Source organism: Daucus carota, chromosome 3 (assembly GCF_001625215.2).
Source record: "Daucus carota subsp. sativus chromosome 3, DH1 v3.0, whole genome shotgun sequence".
In the NCBI taxonomy this organism is placed as follows: domain Eukaryota; kingdom Viridiplantae; phylum Streptophyta; class Magnoliopsida; order Apiales; family Apiaceae; genus Daucus; species Daucus carota.
The window spans coordinates 49,528,214-49,552,884 of NC_030383.2; the positions used below are offsets into that span (position 1 = coordinate 49,528,214).

The following is a 24,671-nucleotide window of genomic DNA, read 5'->3' on the forward strand; positions in this document are numbered from 1 at the left end:
GAGAAGCTAGATAAGCTAGCTCTGGATTACGATATTAAAAGTCCAAAAAACTGAACATGCAGCAACTTTTATTGAAACTTTTATCCCAACATACAACCTTGAAGTGGAAGCAACTTTTATTGAAAAGAAGTGGTAATCTGATGTTGCCAAACACCGTTGCCTCTGATTATATTGCCCTTTTACCAGCGGAACATAGCACTGTTGCCTCTGAGATATTTGTAAACTGGACCAGAAACTAGCAAGAGAAAACATGAAAGAGTTACAGATATGAATGTGTGTTTAACTGACAATTGATCCACAAAACTACAATAAAATTTTACCTTCATAACCGTCAATCATTGGATCTTCAGACAGATGACAATTGATCCACAAAACTACAATAAAATTTTACCTTCATAACCGTCAATCATTGGATCTTCAGACAGATGAAATGGGGAATCTAGATCAATATATCTGTGATAATATTACATTATAGAGGTCATAATCGCCAAAAATAACCAAAAACTGCAGCAAAATGCAATGATAAGAAAAAACCTAATATGTACTCATGTTGGTTATAAGATACAAGAGGGAGATAGATATAATATATTAGGTGGAAGCTTATAGGAGAGACATGGAAGTTTATAATTTTATTAATAAAAATGCTCTTTATATAGAGCTCGTACAAATCACATAATTAAGCATTATTAGTGCACATAATAAGTTTATGAAGTTACAAATTTTCTCTAATTAAAGAGACATTAAAACATAATCAACTAATTAATATTTTAATTACAGTTTTGAATCATAATTCCAACAACTCCTTACTTGAAACATCCCAGGCCTGCAGCAAGGTGACCAGAAAAACCTACTGCAAATCTGCTCTCAGCCATCCCACCAATCATAAGTTCCAAGCACCCCATGTTTCGCCAACTTGATGTTGATGACGTCTGCCAGATTTCCTTCAATAATCATCTTTGCATCGTCCAGGCCCCGACAACTCTCGTCAGTTGCAACAGATACACCATATTTCTCTTTGGCGATCTTGTTAACCCGATCATGACCTTCCCAGTCACTCCTATGGATTGGCTGCTCAAACATAACCGGAGACAACTTCATTTCTGCAAAGCAATAACAATTTGTAGAAAATGACTTGTCAGATTGAAAGGGAAACACAAATATATTTTCAGGATCTTAGTAGCAAGAAAGGTTTAAGATGTTCACCATGCAACGTCTGGAGAACTTGTATAGCTTCCGAAGAGGAGTACCCTTCATTGGCATCCAGGATTAGGGATCAATCAGGGTGCGCCTTGCGTACAGCTCTAATCATCTCGATATCTGAATTAAGGTTCTTCCCTACCTTGAGTTTTAAAGTTTTAAATCCTTTAGTAAGGTAGTCGGAACCCAATTGATAAGCCTTGTCAGATGAAACAATAGGAATCTACATATAGTATAATTTAACATGTAATTAGTAATAAAAACACTGGTGAATATTATTATGTAAGGTCATAATGTTCTAAAACTGGTCTGAAAACAAGGCAAGAGCTCAAACAGAGACTGAACTGTGATGTCTGTGTTCATAGTGTTTGAAGCTCCACTCTCCACGATGGCATGCCGATCATGTTAGCAACTGCATCGATGATTGCCATCTCAACACCAGCTCTCACCTTGAAACATCGCAAAAAAAAAAGAAACAATAGATGAGCAAAGCAGTTCAAAGACTAATACAATATACATAGTCATGTACAAGTAACTTACAGAAGCCAAGTTTTGTCCCTACAGAATCCGTCCAACCTTACTCAACACTGAAATCAGAGGCATTCCAGTAGTCCTCGTTGTCAACATATCACACACCTCAGTCACCTTGGCCAAAACTAGCTGCTGACCCTCTGCTGCTATGGGACGAAAAGTAGGAGCCTCTCCCCATCCTACACAGCCATTGCTCAGCTTAACTCTTATTGCAACATTTTCCCCCTTTCAAAATTGAGTCACTGAAAGTTATAGTCAGGGGCCTGCCTTGTGCACTTTGCACATTCACAGGAACATTCAATAAGTTGCGTAATGCAGACATATTTGAGTGGATTGGAACTACTCAAGAGCTAGAGAAGAACAAAATTATTATAAGTTTACCTATCGAGTAGTTCCAATCTACTGAAAAATGTCCGCGTTACGTAATCTATTGAATGTCAAGGTGCAAAGTGTACCTAATGTCAAATCCATATATGTTTTGAAATTGTCGTGTGCTTTTTGTGCAGTTTTCGTGCACATTTTGTTGCAATTATATCATTTTAAAAAAAACGTTCAAACAAAATCAAATAAACAAAGCAAAATTAAATATAATTTTTATTAATTATTTTAATAACTAAAATTTGTGGCATATATATTAGTGATTGTTTATAATATGTCACTATATTTGTTAGTAGAAAAGAAAAGTGTGCACATAATATATGTGTAAAATTGGGAAAATTAATTTTAATGTCATTGAACTATTGGCACTTTTTTTTCAGGTCCTTGATCTTTAAATAAAAATAGGTAAGTAATTGAAATTTTGAATTTTTCCTATCAAAATCCTTCCGTTAAATTTTTATGAACTTCCGTTACGTTCGGCTGATGTGGCAAGTTTAAAAATAAATCGAAAATACATTTATTCTGTACGTAAGCAGCCTCATCTCCTCCAACTCACCCTTCTTCCCCATTTCTCCTCTCTCCCTCCTCCTTCATTCTTCGCCACCACTGCCAACCGGAAAGTTTTCCGGCAGTCTGCCGCCTCCCTCCCTCTCCAGACTCCGCCAAGATCGGCGGTTTTGCCGTCTCTCGACACCATTACCAACAGCAACCTCACCAGAGTCACGACACATAACTTATCTCCCTCGCGTGCTGTGTTCCCCCCTCCTTCGGCACTTTCTTCCTCCGCGAAAACCCCGTCGTCGCAGTCGACGGTGGCTCCATCGCCTCCCTCCTTTCACTCGCACGTACCTTTCCTGTTTCTCCTTTCCTTTCTCTAACCCTCACCGTTTCTTACTTTAACGAAAGTTAATATAATTAAATAATATTTTCACAATATTTACCATGATTATATAGAATTATATCTATATTTTTTCCAAAAATATTATAAGATCATTAAGGTGATATAGACCGTACATTTTTATACAACATAAGTAAATACTATTTTCTAGTCCTAGCTAGCTCACTGAGAGCTTTAGCGGCCATTATTCCTTCTTGTAATGGTAGGTTTATCTGCAGTTCTCAGCAAACTAAAGTCATAAACATACTAAAAAGTCATCTCACTGTCTAGGAGCAAATATTTACATACCACTTTGAGACTTGAATATCAAGTGACTTGATCACACACACAAACTATGAAATGATCCCGACATCAAGATGAAACTCATCTACTGGTTTTTATCTCTCTACAACTACCAGATTTTCCTACAGGAATGGCCATATTCCAAAGGCTTGTTTGAATGCACGAGCGGGCAAAGCTCCGAGTTGTGTACATTCTTCCAACAGGCAGCAATCATCCTACAAAAACCGACGCAAAATAAGACCCAACATGTTATAAGATAAGCAACATCTATCTATACTACAGGCTAACATGGATATAGATGTGCACCAAAAATGAGTTTATGCAAAAGTAAGCTGGCCACTAAAATCTCAGAGAGAAAAAGAAGCCCGAAGCCCAAAGTAAATGCCTTGCATACACCAACTAAAACTGTCTAAAAAAACTGAAGATCTACTTTACAAAGCTAACCGTTTATTTGAGCCGGTACTTGCCAAAAACGGATGCATGATGTCCAGCTTTTCCTCCCATTAAAAACTGCAAATAAGAAATCGATTACTTAAAGTACCAAACAAAGACACCAATAACAATTTCAAAGTATCCTAAATCACATTGGACATCTGGGCTAGAGATTAACTTCAGCTGCATTTCCTCTAATTCAGTTTTAAAATTTTCTTACACGACTTCAGTCAGAAAGAAAGCTTTCTGGGATTTCACTTCATTCTTGCTACAGTATATAAACTTTATTGCGGAAATATCAATGGCAAAATCTTTCTCTCTTTTTTACTTTTAAAAGACTATTACTTTATGGTTCTTTATCACTGATGGATGTTCAAAAACATGCCACATTTAAACTGATAAAATCTATTAGCCTATCAACTCAATTAGATAAGGCCTGCAGTTAAATAATAAAAGAAATAGCCACAAAAGAATTAAAAATACCTAAAATGACAACACTGGGATTTGAATCCGAAATTAAATTTGAAAAAAGCAGTATGCCACATTAAATGTAGAAGTAACAATATGAGGATATCCAGAAAACATCATAAGTTATGATGATAATGTTCTTGTACCCCTGGAGTGAATTTCTTACCTGTATGCCACATTAAAAGACACGAAAGATTGAAAAATGGAATTTCAGTCTGCCTTCAGCGTCATGAGTTTTTGCTCCATGTTTTGCATCAAGACCCCTGCCAAGCCGTAGAGTCATGACAATAATTGGACTAACCATCGATGAAAAAGTAGGTGGGAACACCTGAATGGTTTCTATGTCTTCCCAGAGAAATAAGAATTTCGTCTTATGTCCAAAAAGTTCAGAATGAAATCCGATTAGTCTTGCAGACAAACACAGACGACCCTGCATAAAAATGTACAACTGTGTTGCCAATGAATTATAAGAATCATCCATAGAAGAAAACTGTATATATGAAACATGCATCATTCATCTTATATAATGGCATACACATTTAGCATTATACATGTCTGGGTTTTACTATACAGTCAATCATTGCATTTCATTTGAAGAAAAACTGTCCCTTGATAGTCTCCAGAAATGACTTGTCAGATTGAAAGGGAAACACAAATATATTTTCAGGATCTTAGTAGCAAGAAAGGTTTAAGATGTTCACCATGCAATGTCTGGAGAACTTGTATAGCTTCCGAAGAGGAGTACCCTTCATTGGCATCCAGGATTAGGGAGCAGTCAGGGTGCGCCCTGCGTACAGCTCCAAGTATCTCTATATCTGAATCAAGGTTCTTTCCTACCTTGAGTTTTAAAGTTTTAAATCCTTTAGTTTGATAGTCAGAAGCCAGTTGATAAGCTTGGCAGATGAAACAATTGGAATCTACATGCAGTTTAATTTAACATGTAATTAGTAATCAAAAAGCTGCTAAATATTATGTAAGCTCATAATGTTGTAAAACTTAAGGCAAGAGCTGAAACAGAGACTGAACTATGATGTCTGTTCTGAGAGTGTTTGAAACTCCACCAAACACTCTCCATAGTGGCACGCCGATCATGTTGGCAGCTGCATCAATGAGGGCCGAGCATTCCATAGACTAATACAATATACATAGTCATGTACAAGTAACTTACAGAAGCCAATTTGTGTCCCTGCAGAATCTGACCGACCTCACCCAACAATGAACTCAGAGGCATTTCAGTAGTTACGGTCGCCAACATATGACACACCTCAGTCACCTTGGCCAAAGCTAGTGACTGATCCTCTGCAGTTATTGGACGGAGAGTGGGAGCCTCTCCCCAACCTACAGAACCATTGGTCAGCTCAACTCGTATAGCAACATTTTCCGCCCTCAAAAACATTGAATTCGCAATGCTGATTGAGTCACTGAAAGGTATATTCAGGGGCCTGCCTTGTGCACTTTGCACATTCACAGCAACATGCAATAGGTCACCTAATGCAGACATATTTGAGTGAATGGAACTACTCAACAGCTCGAGAAGAAGGAAATTATTATAAGTTTACCACTGAATGAAACTGATCCTTCTTCTATATATAATGAAACTGAAACGCTCTACACATACTACTACAACTGATAAATTAATATTTTTTAATTCTAATAAGAGAATGCAGCATCTTTAGGTTTGTAAGAAAGTGCAAATCGCCACACGAAACGTCTTAGTTTTACAAACGCAAACGTCTGGGGCATCAACTCAGACTTAATACAGCAAAATGACAATCAAAAGATGGTGTTTGCAAGAAGAACACAACTGCCATTTTCATATAAATTAACAACCTGATCAGTCTTAGTAGTATTGGAATTGTTTGAGTTGTTCCCCTTGCGTCCACTGAGATTATTAAAAGAACAAATGGCCAGTTTCAAATGAAAATAAGCACAGAACCATGTGAAAATTGTCAATCTCCTTTACTGCTTTATTTCTCTTCTCCTTTATTTTATATTATATCCTTGAGCAAGATATTTTTTTGTGATACATAAGCCCGTTTAGATCAACTAATTTTCAGTCAAGTAAATTTTTGTCTGAAGGTACCTTCAAATATGCTTATGCACACTGTTCTCGATCAAAATATAATCAGGAAAGAACTTATAATGAAATCCAATTATAATGCAACACTGAATACACTTTTACTCTAAACAGAAATTTTTTTACAAGAAATATTATGTACAAGATTAAGGTCACTGGGAAAGCTATACAGTTTTATTGATGTGGTTCGTTAAGTATAGATTGTCCTGTGTATATACAGGTACATGGTGAAACTTCGGATTGTTCAATATAGTGTTAACACAATCCAAGCAGCATTTATGTCATATTGATCCAGCAAACACAAGATGGTTTCAAGAAATAGGCAAATAAGAATTGCTTCCATTAAGCTTTGCTAGAGCAAGGTTAATGGAGTGTTTTTACTGGAGTGTGGGTTATAACTCCAGGCCTGAGTATTGATATGCAAGGAGGGCCCTCACTGCTGTTACTGCCTTCATTACTACTATCGACGATATCTATGATGTATATGGTACTTTGGAGGAACTTGAAGTGTTGACAGAGTTAACAAAAAGGTGAACGTCGATTATCAACAGACTCAGTGAATACATGGACAATGCATGGATCTTAATAACAGGCCCTGTAATTTGACTCATTCTTATGTCCTAACCACAAATTCCAACACTGATGATGCCTTGCAGTACTTAAAGACTTATCCAAAAATAATTCGTCTCTCAGCAAAAATTTTGAGACTTGTAGATGACATGGGAACCTCTTGGGTACATAAATAATCTTTGCATGTCATATACTAGTGCAGTATTACCATGAGCTTATTGATTATATTTTGATGAAATTGCAGCATGAAATGGTGTTGGTTTTTAAGAATTTCAAAATGCAACAGAATCAATAGAAAACTGATCTGTTTATTCAAATATTCCTTTCTAAATAATCTTAGACATTACAGGTTGAAGTATTTAAATATCAGGCTACATAATTGACTTAAAATCACACAGGATCTTAGCCTTGATATCAGCCATGATCTCAGACATTATTATCACACAATAAATCAAAGAAAGCAAATAATCAGGGATTCAAATATAGCAGATTAATAGTCCATGTCAGCAGTCCTAAACACATCTTTCAACAAATGGCAAGGGGGGACAGTCCAAAATCAATCCAGTGTTACATGAATGACAAAGGTGTCTCGGAAGAAGCGAGAAAGCACATTAAGGACTTGATAACTGAAACATGGAAGGAGTTAAATGCAGAGAGGCTGGCTAGCTGTAGACTTTTCACATGTTGAATGGATGATAACTAGCAAAAACTGACATGGGCGATTGACAATCTTCACATGGTTTCAAGCCACGTTAATGTATATGAAAATGGCAGTTGTGTTCTTCTTGCAAACACCATCTTTTGATACTCATTTTGCCGTATTAAGTCTGAGTTTGCAAGAACACAACTGCCATTTTCACATTATAAACTCGCAAACGCTTCTCGCCGTATGCAGATTTACTTTCACAAAAGTAGCCAAATGCACTGAACTCACAAGTTGAGACGCATCACACAACTATCAACTTTCCCTTGCTATACAATACAATCTGATCACGGCATAAACCCCAAAGTGTTAAGTGTCTGATAATATTCCCCAACCAGTTTTGACACTAAGATAAACCCTCAATACATGACACTAAGATAAACATTTTATGTTGATGTTGCTCATGGATTGCTGTATATATAACAAACTCTAGTGGTCTCTTTCTCTGCAAGTTTTCTGTATTGTATTCTCTACATTTTCTTGAGCATATACAATTTATATTTGTCAACAATTTCCTCACAATCCACTCAAACATGTCTGCATTACGCAACTTATTGAATGTTGCTGTGAATGTGCAAAGTGCACAAGGCAGGCCCCTGACTATAACTTTCAGTGACTCAATTTTGAAGGGGGAAAATGTTGCAATAAGAGTTGAGCTGAGCAATGGCTGTGTAGGATGGGGAGAGGCTCAACTCTTATTGCAACATTTTCCCCCTTCATAATTGAGTCACTGAAAGTTATAGTCAGGGGCCTGCCTTGTGCACTTTGCACATTCACAGTAACATTCAATAAGTTGCGTAATGCAGACATGTTTGAGTGGATTGTGTGGAAATTGTTGACAAATATAAGTTGTATATGCTCAAGAAAATGTAGAGAATACAATACAGAAAACTTGCAGAGAAAGAGACCACTAGAGTTTGTTATATATACAGCAATCCATGAGCAACATCAACATAAAATGTTTATCTTAGTGTCATGTATTGAGGGTTTATCTTCGTGTCAAAACTGGTTGGGGAATATTATCAGACACTTAACACTTTGGGGTTTATGCCGTGATCAGATTGTATTGTATAGCAAGGGAAAGTTGATAGTATTTGGTGGAGCTTCAAACACTATGAACACAGACATCACACAGCTCAGTCTGTGCTGATAGTGTTTGAAACTCCACCAAACACTCTCCACAATGGCACGGCGATCATCTTAGCAACTGCTCTCAACACCCGCTCTCACCTCAAAACATCGCAAAGGAAATGAAATAATAGATGAGCAAAGCATTCCATAGACTAATACAATATAAATAGTCATGTTACAAGTAACTTCCACAAGCAAAGTTGTGCCCCTCATGAAGAATCCGACCGACCTCACCCAACATGGAACTCAGAGGCATTTCAGTAGTAGTAAATGGAAGGAGAATATTCAGAGTGAATGGCCGCAGGTGAAAGACATTTCATTTTGGGAAAGCAAAAGGCATCTCGATCTTTCTTTAATCTCTCAGATATATTCAGGAGCTGCCCCAATACAGATATATTCAGAGTAAAACCACAAGATGGAACTTAAGTAAAGATAGTAGTTTGAGACTTTGAGTTATTAAACAGGTTGGTCATAATGTTTTGCTATATATACATGCATATGCGCTGCTTGTAAGTTGTAATCTGTCAGTCATCTTCTAGATTCGCACGTCTTTTATATTTATGCATTTGTAAGAAACAGATAATGATGGATGAGAATGGAATAACTTTTTAAGTGAAGTAATTAAATATGCTGCTGTTCGGGCCTCTAAAATCTGCATCACAACTTTTTTATATTCTCTAGCTACTTTTCTGCAGAACCTAATTCCAGCCTAGGCGACTGGATAGGTTACAGCAGCACTTGGCTGAAATTATTGGTAACACAACCCCAGCTCATACTGGAGATGATCCAAGCTTTTGTTGGAATATTAATCTAAAATTTGATGTTTTATTTGCATGCTTTATATATATTCAGTTTGTTTGTGACAAGTGCTGTACGAGGAGTATTTTTGCAAGTCTTGGAATCAACTGCTGTAGACGTGGAGATATTTGTGAAGCACTACTGCACTAGTCAGTAGTGTTTGATTTGGTCATTAGACGTTAGCAGATTAGTAGGTGTTGAGATGTTTCGGTGTTTGGTGGAATTTCAAACACTACCTATTTGGGAAACTGGATTTGATTTGAAATTCTGGATTTAGTCAAATAAAATGTTTGGGAATTTGGATTTCATTTGAAATCCACACATTCAAATACTAGTATAAATCTGAGAATTTGAAATGACAACTCAAATCTTATCATTTGAAATCCATCATTTGAAATTAAATGCAAGTTTCCAAACGGCCTCTTAACACAGACATCACAATTCAGCCTCTGTTTGAGAACAGAGACTGAACTGTGATGTCTGTGCTAATAGTGTTGGAAACTCCAGCAAACACTCTCGACAATGGCATGCCGATCATGTTAGCAACTGCATCAATGAGGGCCATCTCAACACCTGCTCTCACCTCGAAACATCGCAGGAAACGAAATAATAGATGAGCAAAGCATTCCATAGACTAATACAATATACATAGTCATGTTACAAGTAACTTACAGAAGCAAAGTTGTGTCTCTCATGAAGAATCCGACCGACCTCACCCAACACGGAACTCAGAGGCATTTCAGTAGTTGTAAATGGAAGGAGAATATTCAGTGTGAATGGCGGCAGGTGAAAGACATGTCATTTTGGGAAAGCAAAAGGCATCTCCATGACTCCATCTTCCTTTAATCTCTCCATCAAATTCCTAGCATATATCATATTTCATTATCTTTTTTACACCTCAATTTGGCAGTGGCTTGATATAAAATGAAAGGTGGAGGAATCAGGGGCATAAAGTTTTACTCACAATGTCAATGTGTGTGTGATCGAAATGGAATAAAGCATCTGAATCTTAAACTTTTCTTGCACATGAATAAATATCAGTGGTGTAAATTCAGCAAATGTGCGGCCTGTCTTATCCTTCTTCAAAAGAGGAGCATATTTTAGAAATGAAAAAGAAAAGTGGCCTTGATAACACCTTAAGGGAGGAACTGAAAAAATTAAAGAATTACATTCTGGACAAAACTTTTTTGAGCTTAGAGAATATGACAAACATATAATGTATATGTCATTCGCCCGAACAACTGCATTTTTATTTTACTCAGAGGTTATTCCATTATCATCGAACCATAATCTACTTCTTACAAATGTATTAAAATATAAAAGACGTCCCTGACAAAAAATATATATATAAAAGACGTCCGAATGTAAAAAATGACTAAAAGATTTCTAAGCTTTTATGAGCTTAGAGAATATAATAAACTTAAGATATCGATTTTAATAATCCAAAAAACAATTTTTTACTTTACTTAAAATTATTCTACTATCATCAATTATAATTTTTGAGTTCTTTTATTTTGTATTTGTTGTTAAAAAATATATATAAAAATATAGCTTCTTAACTCTAACCTTCAGCACTTATTGAAATAAAACATATCTAACTTGAATCCTTCATAATTAAACTTATTTCAACCAAGTAGTTTATTTTACCTCTGACCATACAAAACTTCTTTTGAAAACCTATAGCCAGGCTCCAACCAAATGAGGCTATTTTGCCTCCGGCCTTCTCCCCAATCAAACTAACTAACCAAGCTAGTGTTCCAACCAAGCAACTTCATTGCTTTTATCCCAAAGCTATTTCAACCATATAAGCCAAGTCTTGTCATAATGTAGAGACATGAGTTCTAACTGTTTGGGCATATGAAAATTAGCATGTAGTCGCGATCCTGACACGGTACTGCGGCTTCAAGAGACCGCGATCCTGACACGGTACTGCGGCTTCAAGAGACCACATTACCCTTTTCTGAAAGTCCTTCCTCAGAATGCTGAAACAAAAACCAGCGAAGAAGTTAATAATTTACTCAATAACAAATTCTAGCAGGTGGAATACCATCATTCCAAGAACAAGCACGAATGTGTGAGAAACATAATCACATTACTCAACTCCGGCAAAGAGAAGTTTTTGTCAAGCAGTGGCATAATATGGTTTTATGTTCAAGTTAAAAGCTTCTTATTTCCTGACTACAAAAAAAAAAAAAAATGATCTTGATTTGTGACACCGAACTTATGAAGCTTTTTGCCTACCTTTTAGAACCAGATATTAGTAAGTCCTTAAACAATTGTTTCCCATTTGATTTTCATTAGCACACCAGCAAGATTAAAAAATGAATGCGGCATACAAGATGTGCTACAAGTATATGTGAATGTTAATTAGGAATTGTAATTCTAATAGCGGCAAAACAATAACTTATTCACTTGTATTACGAAGAAGTTTAAGCACAATCAAAATGCAACAGCATAACCACAAGATGATTTTCTATGTATGAATTCATGATCAAGCACATGCTTTGCACATCTGGAAGGCTGTAGATTATCATATCGTTTTCATTGTCTCACTGCATGGTACAATATTACTTAAACATGTTTATGTACCACTAATCTTGTAAAATTTAAGTAGCAAATGAATGTCTATAAAATGCGTACTGTGTTGCCATGGCTAACTGCTACAAGAACATGTTTCCGGTTTACTGATAAGGCCACATATAATCCAGTTAATTATATGGAGCTATCAGTCTAAGTGACACCAAAAGAAAGTAAAAGCCACAAATGATGCATATTGTTTAAGGGGGTTTATTTTATAGTTGATGACAAATCAGGTTCCTCTATGATTCATATAATGATCTCTAATATGGTGGCTTGTAAAGATTTGGCAATGCAAAAGTTCAGTAAAATATCCTCCATGTAAAAACTGTGATGAATAATATAAAACAGACATGAAACAAATAAGACTGAAACATGCGATGAAGAGTTAGCCAAGGACAAACCTTTCTTTTCGTTGCCATCTGCAGGAGTGTTATCTATTTCATTATCCATCCATCATTCTATACACAAGAAAATAAGGTCAGCTGACCATAGAAGATCTAAAACAAAATTGTATTACATTAGACATGTTCAATCACGACTGAAAATATTAGCTTCACAGGATAAGGTATTTTAACATCTGCTATCACTTGGCTTTAATCTTTAAATTGCCCCTGAGCTGGATCATACTAATCAACCATCACTACATATTGAAAGGGATTCTATAAGCAAAAGATCAAGATTCAGACAATAGTTCAAAACCAGTCTCTACCAAGTACTCCCTCCGTCCCATTTTAACTGCTTTTGACTTTTTTACACGTATTTTAAGATGTTAAAAAAATTACATCTAAACATGATTATTTTTTATAAAATTTATATCAAATAAAAGTTTAGAGTCTAAATTTTTATTTGATATAAGAATTGAAATTTTTTATTGAGTGTAGATATTGTTTTTTTACACCTCAATATACGTGTTAAAAAGTCAAACAGTAGTTAAAATGGGACAGAAGGAGTAGTAAATATTATCCAAAGCACACAACACAATTTCCGATTGCTTCTGCCATTGCCTAATAATCTCAATTCCATCTCTAATGGCATTACAAAACAACTAAAAAGCCTTCACACTCCTCTCGAAAAACTCTGAGATCATACGATCGATAGGAGCCCTGTCTAATCCCACCAGCTGGGTAAATTCTCTAGGAAAAGACAAGAACTTTAGGCAGAATTCATAAAGGACTTACGCAGTCATATAGTTCATATATATGTATTTCGAGTCTCCATTGCCTTTTGCGCAGCCTCTCTTACTGCAATTTTTTCCATCAAAACTCTTGAATGTTGGGGATCTGAATCACCCAGTGTTTCATCAAGATTTGTGATGTAAATTTGCTGAGACCGCTCAAGCTTGGATGGCTATCTCTAACTGTTCTTTACTGCAGGTTCCAATTAACACAGATAAGAGAATAGACATGAGAAGAAATTAGGGGTCGTTTGGTTCGAAGAGTGGTATCGGGTTGGAATGAGGAATCGGGTTAAGCTTGTATAGGTTTGAGGTATCATATCTGATATCATGTGTTTGGTTGAGTGCTGGAATCAATATATGCAATATTTGTAAAAAATAAGTTATTAATTTATATTAATTGAAAAAATTAATAAAATTATTATTGTTATATATTTTTGCATCATTGATTTAATTTTGTATAAAACATTAATATTTGATTACTTAAATAGAGACAAAAAAAAATCAAAAATGAATACCCATACCCCCATCTCATACCCACCTCCCCACCTAGGTATCAAAAACTCATACATTGGGGGTTTAAGGTATGGGTTTGAGATTATATTTTCACCAACCAAACACCAGGTATGGGTTTGGAATGGACAAACCCCATACCTGATTCCACATACCCATGAACCAAACGACCCAGGATTACTGACACGTCATTTAACTACGAGTAGTTGCGCTATACAAATAAGAAGATAGCCATCCTGTCACAATCACTATCGATCACCATTCGGAAACTCAATTAGAGAATAATGTGATAAGAGAACAAATATGCGAAGAAATCTATACAATTTTTACCTGCTTGTTTGGGGACTTGAAGTCCATCTGGAAGTTGAATTTCATGTTCCCAATCACAAAGTAAATTGACAAATATTCGTCAACACTTGCAGGGAGAGAGAAGGAGAGAAAGAGAGTAATACACTGGATAGGAGGGGGTCTCTTCATCAGGATCCATTCCTTCACCCTGTAAATTCTGCTGTGAGAACGGAGACTTATCACCTAAAAGCCTGAAATTCAAATAAAGAAGCAAACAAAATGAGATCGAACTAAAAAGAACCGAGAGAGGGAGAGAGAGATGATACGCAGAATTGCAGAGAAAGAGAGCGACAAACCTGAAGAAAAGCCCTGGAGGCATGAAAAGCAAAAGGACAAGCGAAATGGAAAGTAAAAATCAGTAACCGACGTTACCTGCTCTGTGCTGTCCATTGAACACAAGATGAAAATTAGTATACAGCTAGTAATTTAGTGTAACTATAAGAACATCCACGTTACCTGCTCTGTGCTGTCCATTGAACCATGACATCCGAGCAACAAATTTTTTTTTGGATCACCCAAGAGTGAATGAGCTTGGAGCTGACCCTTCAAAGAGTTTATGTCATCCCAGCCAGTCAAAGACCAAAACTGCAAATATGGCAAAGTACATGCTCAATGAGGTTAAAGCCGATTGAATCAGGATTCCAACAGGAAAGTGGATCCCGAGTGCGGAGACTATACTCCCTGAGATCAAACGCTTCAAGTGTATCCTATTTCAGGAATCCAAGTTAAAAGCAAGCCAGATATAAAGCAAGAACGCCCAATATCTCTAGATTAGTGTTACCTCGACAGCAGAGGCAATTTGGCTTTTCCTCTTTCTAATAACTTGTTTCTGCATTTTCCACATCTTGTCTTGGCCATAATTCGGTTATCAGTCGTTAGCCTATACCCAGTCATCTCCAATATGTTCTCCAGAAAATGACTTCGAACTGGGTACCCCTGAGAATCAAACAACCCATTCCCAGCCCCCAAAACACAGATTAATCCAATTACATATCTATCTCTGCTTAAAATAAATGGGGGAGTGGACAGACAAGTTTAAAAAAATCCTACCAGTTTTCCAAAACAAACACATAGGAACTAGTACAAGAGCGTAGTTTAAGTTCAGACTTTAGAAGTTAAAAGATAACCTGAAACATATTCTCATGTGATAGATTCATATTTTGTTATTTACATTGTAAACAACCCACTCTGTTAATTTGACAACTTAAAGGGAAGGGCAAATCTCCCATATCTGGTAATTGGCTCCCATTCTTTAGCTTGTAGCCTCATACATTCTCTGAGGTCTCTAATTCGACATTTGAGTACTTATCTTATTGCATTATTCCATCTACTTTTTTACATAGTTTAATATTTCCAAGAAGACTAGCTATTCTATTTTCCCCTGAACTTTTAACACACCCCCATCATCCTTTACCTGCAGTTAGTCATCCTTTCAAACTTCAAGCAGAAATCAGTAACGCTTTGCTACTTAATATGTACATATATATAGGTCCAACAAGTAATAACCTTATTATTGAGATACATTACATGGAGCTCTGAACTTAAAGGAATATGGATCATTGGAGCACCACTGAAGTATGATGAGAAGAGTTCTGCATTTGGTGTTGCACTCATCAGTATCAATCTTAGTTCTGGCTGGCGGGGAAGCAGATCCTTAAGGACATTCTGTCAACAAGCAATCTCCTTAATAAAATGCCAGTAGTGCAAAACAAAAGGCGAGCTAGAAAACAATAAAAATACAGGAGAAAATAACATTCATGGCGATGTTACTGAGAAAAATACCAGTAAACAAGCAATTGTCAAAAGAGTAAAAAGAACATACAGAAACTAACTAAATTTGAGTATGTGGGGTCTTGCAGGAACATGATTGCACAAATAAATGATACAAAATATACGCTTATTTTTAGAATACTGAGGTAAACACAATGACTAAAATTCTCAAGTGCTTGATTGATTCAATACGTCATTACTCAGTACAATCAAACTGATTGCAATTGATAAGTTCTTTCAGCACTTGCAAATATAACATGTCACAACTGCAATTTCAGAGTTGTTAATATATGATTAAGAACCTTAATGTGGTAGATGTGGTAAATACAATTAACGATCACAGTTATATATATTTTCATGAATGTACACTCCAGAACAGCAACCTCTAATCTCGTTTAAACTTAAAACATATGATGCCAATTTGAACAAGAATAACCGTCTTGCATATATGCTAATTCAGGCAAAAGATGATTAGTGATTGGCCTTTTGATTTAAAAAACAAAATTAGCACTGATATTGTGGTCTCTGATGTTGCATTCAACATTCCTCTAGTAAAAAAGAGTTTAGCATTGCAAATCCAGTTGCACACTTGCACTATAACCAATCAGGGTGAGGCAACTCTCACCCTTGTTCATACTTTTAACTTTGCACCAGATGTTTCTTTGAAGTACATCTCAGCATGACACTCTATGAGGAACTAATAATTTTATCATAGTGTGGCTTACAGTGATTTCGAGCACAATATGATCAGGCAATTGAACATATTAACTGGTAAATTAATGTTATACCTGGTTTTGTGCAACAAAGTTTAGCAATGAACCTCTCTCTATCCAATTCTGATACTTGCATTTCGACTACGTTTAGTAGGCCTATAAATTATTATACCATCCCTTTTTCTTGAACGTATCTGATAATCGTAAGCCTTCATGAGCTGTGCCCAATAGGAATTCCAATTCGGTAATAAGTTTGTATGACCATCTAGGGACTTTTTTACTGATTTCTTTTATTACAAATTTTTGTTTTGTTTTGACCATAAGGGCTAGTTAGAATTGTATTCAATAAAAATTTGTAAAATTTGGCTCTTTTTTCTGAACCAACTCCTCCTTCTTATATGCTGGGAGAGTCTTCCGAAATTCTTGCATTTTTTGGCCCTCTCTAAAGAGTTATGCAAAAATGTTCCATGAAAAAAGTTCATTTATGTCCAAGAAAAGGAAGTATATTTGCATCATGAAGTTTTAGAATAAATATAAGTGTTAAAAGATGGTATACAAACAAAAAGGATAAGAAATGACACATCAGTGATCTAATTTTAAAACTTATTCAAGTATCACACATCAGTGATCTGAATTTTCATTCTGAGCTTGGAATAGTACAACACAAATGATAGAATAGTACAACACAAATGATATAACGTGAGTTTATTATATAAAAAAAGATATCTAGCATGTTCTTAAGAACTTTCTGATTTGTTTCCAACTATTTCGGTCTGTCTTGCGATTCATGTATGCCAGAGTCAGCTGCGGGAATTCTGCTGCTATTGAATGTCGTCGCAATGGAGGGAAGCGCCGCTGCCTCTAGCGCTTGTAAACTTATACACCGGACCAGAAACTAGCCAAATTTAAAGATTTACCAATATTAATGTAGCTGGAACTAAATTCTGAAATACCAATAATCATTGAAAATGAACTTCCATCAGGAAAGATAACTTTACCTTCATAGCCGCCAACAACTGGATTTTCTGTAAGATGAAGCGGTGCATCTAGGTCAATGAATCTGTACCACAATTACAGGTCATTAATTATCACCTAAACGCACATAATTTTAAGAGAAATCCAAATTTAAAGATTTGCTGATATGTAACAACTATCTATCGACTACTTACTTGAAACATGCAAGACCTGCAGCAAGGTGACCAGCGAAGCAAATGGAGAGTCGACTCTCAACCATAGCACTCATCATGAGATGCAAGCCTGATGAGCGTGCTAACTCAATGACTTCCAGCGCACCTAGCACTCCAAGTTTGGCAAGCTTGATGTTAATGACATTTGCAAGCTTCCGTTCAACGATCTTCCGGGCATCAGCTATATCACAGCAACTTTCATCAGCAGCCACCAATATGCCATACTTCTCTTTGGCAAACTGAGTGACACGGCCTAGACCTTCCCAGTCGTCCCTATGAACTGGCTGCTCAAAGAGAATCGGAGTCAACTTCATCTCTGCAAAGCAGTAATAATTCATATTAGTCGATTTATTAGGAAAAATAATATCATTAAGAACTTTTTGACAGGAGGGCTTTAAGATCATCACCGTGCAGTTCTTGAAGTAGCTGAATAGCTCCAGCACTGGTGTATCTCCCATTGGCATCTATGATGAAGGAACAATCCGGGTGCGCCCTCCGGATTGCTTGCAGCACATGGATGGCAGCAATCAAATTTTCCCCGACTTTGACTTTCAGGGTGTCATATCCTTGTCCCCGATAGTCAGATGCCAATTGAGCTGATCTAAAAGGACCCGCCATTGGAATCTACGCACGGGATATAGTTAAACTTCAGTTAGTACTTAGTATATTCTGATTATAACTGCTCAATAAATAAGGATAAATAAAAGAATAATAAACCAGAAGAAAATTTTGTAGGTCAGAAACTGAACTGTTATATTTGTAATTATTGTGTTGGAAGCTCCACCAAACACTTTCCACAGAGGCATGCCAATGCTATAAGCAACTGCATCAATCAGGGCCATCTCCATTCCTGCTCTAACCTGTAAAACGAATCACAGAAGTGATAAGAAAAGATTTGTCATATGATAAAAAGGATGACATTCACAGCATAAATCGAAAAGTGAACTTACTGAAGCATATGCATGCCCAGGCATAATCCTACCAATCTGCTCCAACAATGAACCCAAACTCATATTAGCACTCCTTTTGAGGAAGTCACATGTTTCGGCAATTTTGGCCATAGCCAGTGGCTCCTCCACAGCCATAAGAGGAACAGTAGGAGCCTCCCCCCACCCAACACCTCCATTAGCCAACTGAATCCGTATAGCAAAATTTCGGATCTTCCTAGCCCATAATGCTGTACAAGTAAAAGAGCTAGACAAGGATACACCTAAATCTTTTATCTCAGCATGTACGACAATTACAATCATGCTCATCAGCTGCCCTAATACAGACATATTTGAGTGGATTTGGAAAGGGCTAGAGAAGAATATAATATAATATGAAGCTTAAAATTATTTGAGAACTACTCAAGTATATGTATACTTTGGTGAGTGTTTATGCGGTGATCAGATTGTTTATATAGCAGGGGAAAGTTGATAGTTGCTTGACGCGTCTCAAGTTGTGAGTTTAGTGCAGTTGGCTAGTTTTGTGAAAGTAAATAAGCATACGCCCGGCTATTTATAATGTTTATAGCAGCGTTTGCGCCGAATCTAAAGTGCGATATTGACATGCATGCACCTGGTTGCTTGGTGCCTTATTCCTTACTTGAAACGCTCCATCACTTGATTTTCCTCCAACACTCATTTTGGAAAGCCTTGTATTCTTACTTGACGTATACAAATTCTCGGTGTAGATATATGCTAGTATGCTACATAGTTGGTTCTCATCCTTCAGAGATTACGAGTATAATAGGAGCAATATCTGTCGACAAAAGAATCACCCTAGGATAGATCATCTCATGACTAATTCATGGCAAGGGAAAGTTGATAGCAGCGTTTGTGCCGAGTGTGATATTAACATGCATGCATGGACCTGGTTGCTTGGTGCCTTGGATTTCTTTTACTTGAAACGCTCCAACAATTGCTTTTCTTCTAACGCTCATATTGGCATATATACACACTTTTGGAAAGCCTTGTATTCTTACTTAACTCACTCCCAATTAGCCCCTGTCAGCAGGGAGACCCTAACAAAAGGACCGACCACTACACCCTAAACCCGAAAAGCTTTTCCGTGTGGCTAAATCAATTTTTTTTATACAGTATTTTAAAACAAAATTCTAAATAAAACTATATATGCAAAACTTTTAGTAAAAAAAAACTAAAAATTCATAAAAAGAATGTATTTTAGCACCCGACCAGGAAAAATTCATAAAAATTTATATACGTGCGGTTTCCTATCTCATCAAACTTTTCCTTGTTCGATTGTTGCATGCCAACATTTATCTCTTAGATTATTTTAGACGACGGGACTGCTAATATATTTAAGTAATAGATGTGAATGTAATTTATGCCAACTTACAGAAATATGTAACATACTTTTGAATATATATACTAATTTGGTCGTTGTTTATGATGCGGTGTTACGATGCATTAATTATAATCATCGCATAATCAAAATTAGAAAATATTCTCACAATTACTGTTTATAATTAAAGAAATCACTCATTTATACACTAGTAATCACTATTTTATGTAATAAGATCAATGATTTTATTTTTGGTACTGTAGAAAATCAATATTTGTTTGCTATTGTTGATCAATATTGTCTTAAATGCGCGATTCACTTTTTGGGTCAATCTGAACCCATAACGTTGTACAATTAAAAGGGCAGACAAGGATATATTTAAATCTCTTATCTTAGCCTGTTTCACATTTACAATCATACTCATCAGCTGCCCCCATATTACAGACATATTCAGAGTAAACGAGAAGAAGGAACTTAAGTAAAAGACAATATTTTGAGTTATTAGACAGGTTGCTCATAGTGTCTTGCTATACAAACATGCATATGCGCTGCTTATGAATCCATTAGTCATCTATTAGATTCGCACGTCTTTTATATTTATCCATTTGTAAGAAACAGATTATGATAAATGATAATGGAATAACTTTTAAGTGAAGTTGAAATGTTGCTGTTTTGGCCTCTAACATTTACATCATAAGTTTGTTATATTCACTAAACTCAGATAAATTTCCTGCAGAACCTAATTCACTAAACTCAAATAATCCAACATTACAGAAATAAAGTCCTAAACGGACTGATCGTGTTGGTATCAAATTCTGTCGAAAGGATTTGGTTGTTGTCAAGAGAAGTCGTAAATGGAAGGAGAATAATCAGCGTGAATGGCCGCAGGTGAAAGACATTTCATTTTAGGAAATTAGCAAAAGGCATCCTCATCATCTTTCTTTAATCTCTCCATCAAATTCCTAGCATATCATATATACTCCTATTTCATTACTCTCTTTTTTACACACAATGTTAGTAATGTGTGTGTGATCGAAATGGAATAAAGCAAAGTTTTGACAGCAAGTCACGTCTCTTTAATTAATTTTACTGGGTTAAGACTCCTGTTAAAGACGGATATATATAAATCAAAAATCGACATTTATTATTTATTTCATTAATTATTCTATGAACCAAGAATTGATCTAATATTAAGTTTTTTTTTATATTTATTTCATTAATTATTCTCAAATACATATGAATGTATTTCATCATGTATGTTTTATTTTAGTAAAATCGTTAATGTTATTTGATGATTTCTGACCAAAAAAGTATTCACCACCAACATATAAGTTGGCTTGTATGATTTTTAATCATTAATAAATTTTAGATTTTTTAATTCATTATTTTTTTATATGTCTAATATGTAATTAAAAATCCAGCTCCAAGCGCGCTTTAAATGTTAGATTATATAAGTATCGTCCAATATGTAAATTGTCCTAATGGTTATGTGAAGTAGAGTTCTTGTTTCTCCAGCATTATATTTTGTAAATGTCTTCAGTGAATTTCCATGTGGAGTTGTGGACAGTGCTGGACTGAAAGCTTGATACTCTCAAGGTTTTGATGATGACACTAACAGCAAGCTAATAACATGAAACTGATATGTGTAAGCATGCTATCAAAGGTTGTTTATATGAACTAACAGTATTTCAGGATGTTAGCATGATTATAGCTGTCAGCAAGCTTACAGGGATATTTACAAGCTATCAGCAGGCTTACAGCGTGAACAGAGAAACAATCGGATAAAGATCAAAGTCTATTTTCATGGAGATTTAATAGGAAACGACTTTGTAAGGATTCTAATATTCATATATATCTTATATAAATATTAGAGCTCAGTTTTATAAAGAGTTTCATTCAAAAACGTTTTCCTAATTAACAAATAGGAGATTTTATTTCAAATCGATCTTATCTTTAACAAACTCCTATTTAGTTTCAAATGGGTTTTATTTTTAAATACTTTACTGAGATGATTTCAAACGTGACTTATCCTTTACTCAGTAATCTTACTTCATTCAAACGTTCATCATTCAATTCAAATTTAAACGTGAGGTTGTTACCAAGATCGTTGGGAAATTTGTTGGATTATGACCGTTGGTATGATGTATATAAACTTGAGTGTGGTTTCGGTTTAGAGAACAAGGAGAACACACCAAGCTTTCTGAAATACAACTCTTTACATTGCTAAATCTTTTATTGAGCTCTAGTACTTATATTTGCATATATATCTATATTGAGAGTTCATAGTTTCGGTTGTATTACACTTATTCATTGTATTGTTCAAGGTGTAATGTTTTGTTGCTGTGTATCGAGCTTGTGAAACAAGGGAACAAGGGGACTAGTTAGCTTGGAGAATATACTTGGGAAGTATAGGTCTTGGTAGGCTTTTGGTTCGTGGTTCAGGGGTTTCAGCAGGCTGATAACAGGAACAAGGGAGAAAGGGAGTTATATTATTGAATCTTGTAATCGTTGATATTATTGATTAATAATATAATCTCTTACCAGTTGGTAGGGGACCAGGACGTAGACCATTAGGGTTAGGGGTCGAACCTGGCTAAAATTCTTGGTGTTGCTAGCATACTGCTTTACATTATCTGCATTGCATTTATCTTATTAGCAGGCTAACTGTTTACTCTGAGAATTAACAGCAGGCTGTCATTGACAGATTAATTATTTGGTAACTTATAAAAATCGGGTATATTAGCCATAACACCTATTCACCCCCCCTCTAGGTGTGTAATTTCAATTGGTATCAGAGCCAGGTTTGTACTAATACTTCTGTAACAGGAATAGTATCGATCGATATGGCTGATAACTTTCAGGGAAAGTCCGATTTTAGAGCTCCTCTCCTCACGGGTTCTGACAACTACAATTGGTGGAAAGGCCAAATGGAGGCTCATCTATCCAGAGATCCCCTAATGCAAAGAGTTGTGCAAAGAGGTCCTTATGAATATCGTGATAGCGAGGGCAAAGTCAAGGACGTTGATGTTCTCACAGCGGACGAGCTATCAAAGGTTGCTGCCAATGGAAAAGCAAGGAGTACATTAATCAATGGGCTGAATCAAGCTGAATATGACAAGGTCTCTTCTCTCAAATCTGCAAAAGAAATTTGGGATGCATTGGAGACATATCACGAAGGCTCAAAGGCATTAAAGAAAGTCAAGCTCGGAAAGCTTATGAAAGAATTTGGAAGCTTTGCTATCAAGAAGGGAGAATCCATTCGAGAAAGCCAAGCTAGATTCCAAGTCACTCTCAACAGTCTTGAAAGACTTGGCAAAAAGATTCCTCAATCGGAAATCAACATGAATATTCTAAATGCTGTTCCATTCGAATATGGTGCCAAGGTCACAGCATTGGAGTCAGCTCTCAACATTGATACTATGGATCACCTGGCTATATTTGCTGAGTTGGAACAATTTGAAGCTAAGATTGAAGCTAACAGCTCAGAAAGCAGCAAGCTGCCAACAGAGAAAATGAAGAATCTTGCACTGCACTCCTCTGTCAGCAAGCTGGAATCAGATGAGGAAACAGAATCAGATGAGGATCTAGCTCTTATGTCCAGAAAAATCAAGAGAATGATCGAAAAGAAGAATAAGATGAAAAGAGAAAAGGGCAAAGCTTTTGGTGCAAAGAAAGATCCAAAAGATGATGCATGTTTCGAATGTGGCAAGAAAGGACACTTCAAAAGGGATTGCTACAAGCTGAAAAACAAGTCTAAGCAGCCTAAACAGCAAGCTGATTACAAGAACAAAAAGAAATCAAAGGCACTTCTCACATGGAGTGATGATGAAGATGAGTCAGCTTCTGATGTTTCAAGTGATGAGATGGTTAACTTGGCTCTTGTTGGTCTCGATGGTTCAATAGAGACAACTGATTCAGATTCAGAGACTAACAGTGAGGTACATTCTATTAATTCTGAATTACATTCTATTGATACAACATCTTGTGAACTAACCATGCAGGATAAGAGTTGTCTATCAATTATGGAACTCATTGATCTAAAGAATGAGAACTATGAGCTCGAGAAAGAAAATGTTCATTTGAAGAAAGTCATAGGTGATTTCTTGAATGAAAAGAGTGCCAAGGCAAGCAGTGGAATCATTGCTACTCTCAAGGAACAAAACTCACAACTTGAAGGGAACAACATGCAAATCCAAAGAAGGAATGATACACTCATGAAAGAACTCAGCTCGCTAAGAGCAGATCTTAAAGCTAAGGATGCTAGCTTGGAGGCATTCGAGTTAAGCAAAACCCAAAGCTTAGCCGAAATCTCTATTCAAGCTGAAAAGATCAAGTCATTGGAGCAAGAAGTCAAAGATCTTCAGAAAGCCATGGGAAAGTTTGTTCAAGGAGAAGAAAGTCTCAAATCTATAATGAAACAAGCTAAAGGTTCTCATGATAAAGGAGGCATTGGTGCAGCTTCTACATCCACATCTTCAATGAGATATGAAGGGAAAAATGGCATTCCATATAATTATGCCATGCCTTGGGTGACTTGTCACAAGTGTGGAAAGAAGGGCCATCTTGCTAATAATTGTCCAATGAAGAATACTCAATCAGCAAGCTGGAAAAGGAAGTCAACTCACAGACAGTATG

General features: G+C 36.1%; 1 protein-coding gene, 2 long non-coding RNA genes and 1 pseudogene across 3 annotated transcripts; all 4 read right to left on the reverse strand.

Annotated features, from left to right (window-relative positions):
• Positions 1–179: 179 nt before the first annotated feature.
• LOC108212624 (L-Ala-D/L-amino acid epimerase-like) lies at positions 180–5,687 on the reverse strand (annotated as a pseudogene).
• On the reverse strand, positions 3,356–4,968 carry LOC108213922 (uncharacterized). Its single transcript, XR_001805408.2, has 3 exons — positions 4,353–4,968; positions 3,731–3,796; positions 3,356–3,501 (listed from the first exon to the last, which is right to left on the reverse strand). It is a non-coding gene; the product is annotated as an uncharacterized LOC108213922 (long non-coding RNA).
• Positions 5,688–11,084: 5,397 nt separating the features above from the next.
• Positions 11,085–15,337, reverse strand: LOC108213541 (uncharacterized). Its single transcript, XR_010289919.1, has 7 exons — positions 14,862–15,337; positions 14,537–14,787; positions 14,377–14,462; positions 14,063–14,271; positions 13,224–13,412; positions 12,447–12,503; positions 11,085–11,447 (listed from the first exon to the last, which is right to left on the reverse strand). It is a non-coding gene; the product is annotated as an uncharacterized LOC108213541 (long non-coding RNA).
• Positions 15,338–17,131: 1,794 nt separating this feature from the next.
• Positions 17,132–19,257, reverse strand: LOC108214009 (L-Ala-D/L-amino acid epimerase). Its single transcript, XM_017385787.2, has 6 exons — positions 18,701–19,257; positions 18,500–18,610; positions 18,158–18,374; positions 17,733–18,066; positions 17,562–17,623; positions 17,132–17,458 (listed from the first exon to the last, which is right to left on the reverse strand). The coding sequence occupies exons 1-6, from the start codon at positions 19,025–19,027 to the stop codon at positions 17,385–17,387; spliced, it is 1,125 nt and encodes a 374-aa protein (XP_017241276.1). The 5' UTR covers positions 19,028–19,257; the 3' UTR covers positions 17,132–17,384.
• Between the last annotated feature and the right edge of the window lie 5,414 nt (positions 19,258–24,671).

What these genes read in the sequence shown, in the direction of transcription:
- LOC108214009 (XM_017385787.2), bottom strand. Translation starts at nt 19,027, where the DNA reads ATGTCTGTATTAGGGCAGCTGATGAGCATGATTGTAATTGTCGTACAT. An exon ending in CTGGGCATGCATATGCTTCA is followed by an intron (nt 18,611 to 18,700) that starts GTAAGTTCACTT and finishes TTCGTTTTACAG; the next exon opens with GTTAGAGCAGGAATGGAGAT. An exon ending in CAATAATTACAAATATAACA is followed by an intron (nt 18,375 to 18,499) that starts GTTCAGTTTCTG and finishes TCCCGTGCGTAG; the next exon opens with ATTCCAATGGCGGGTCCTTT.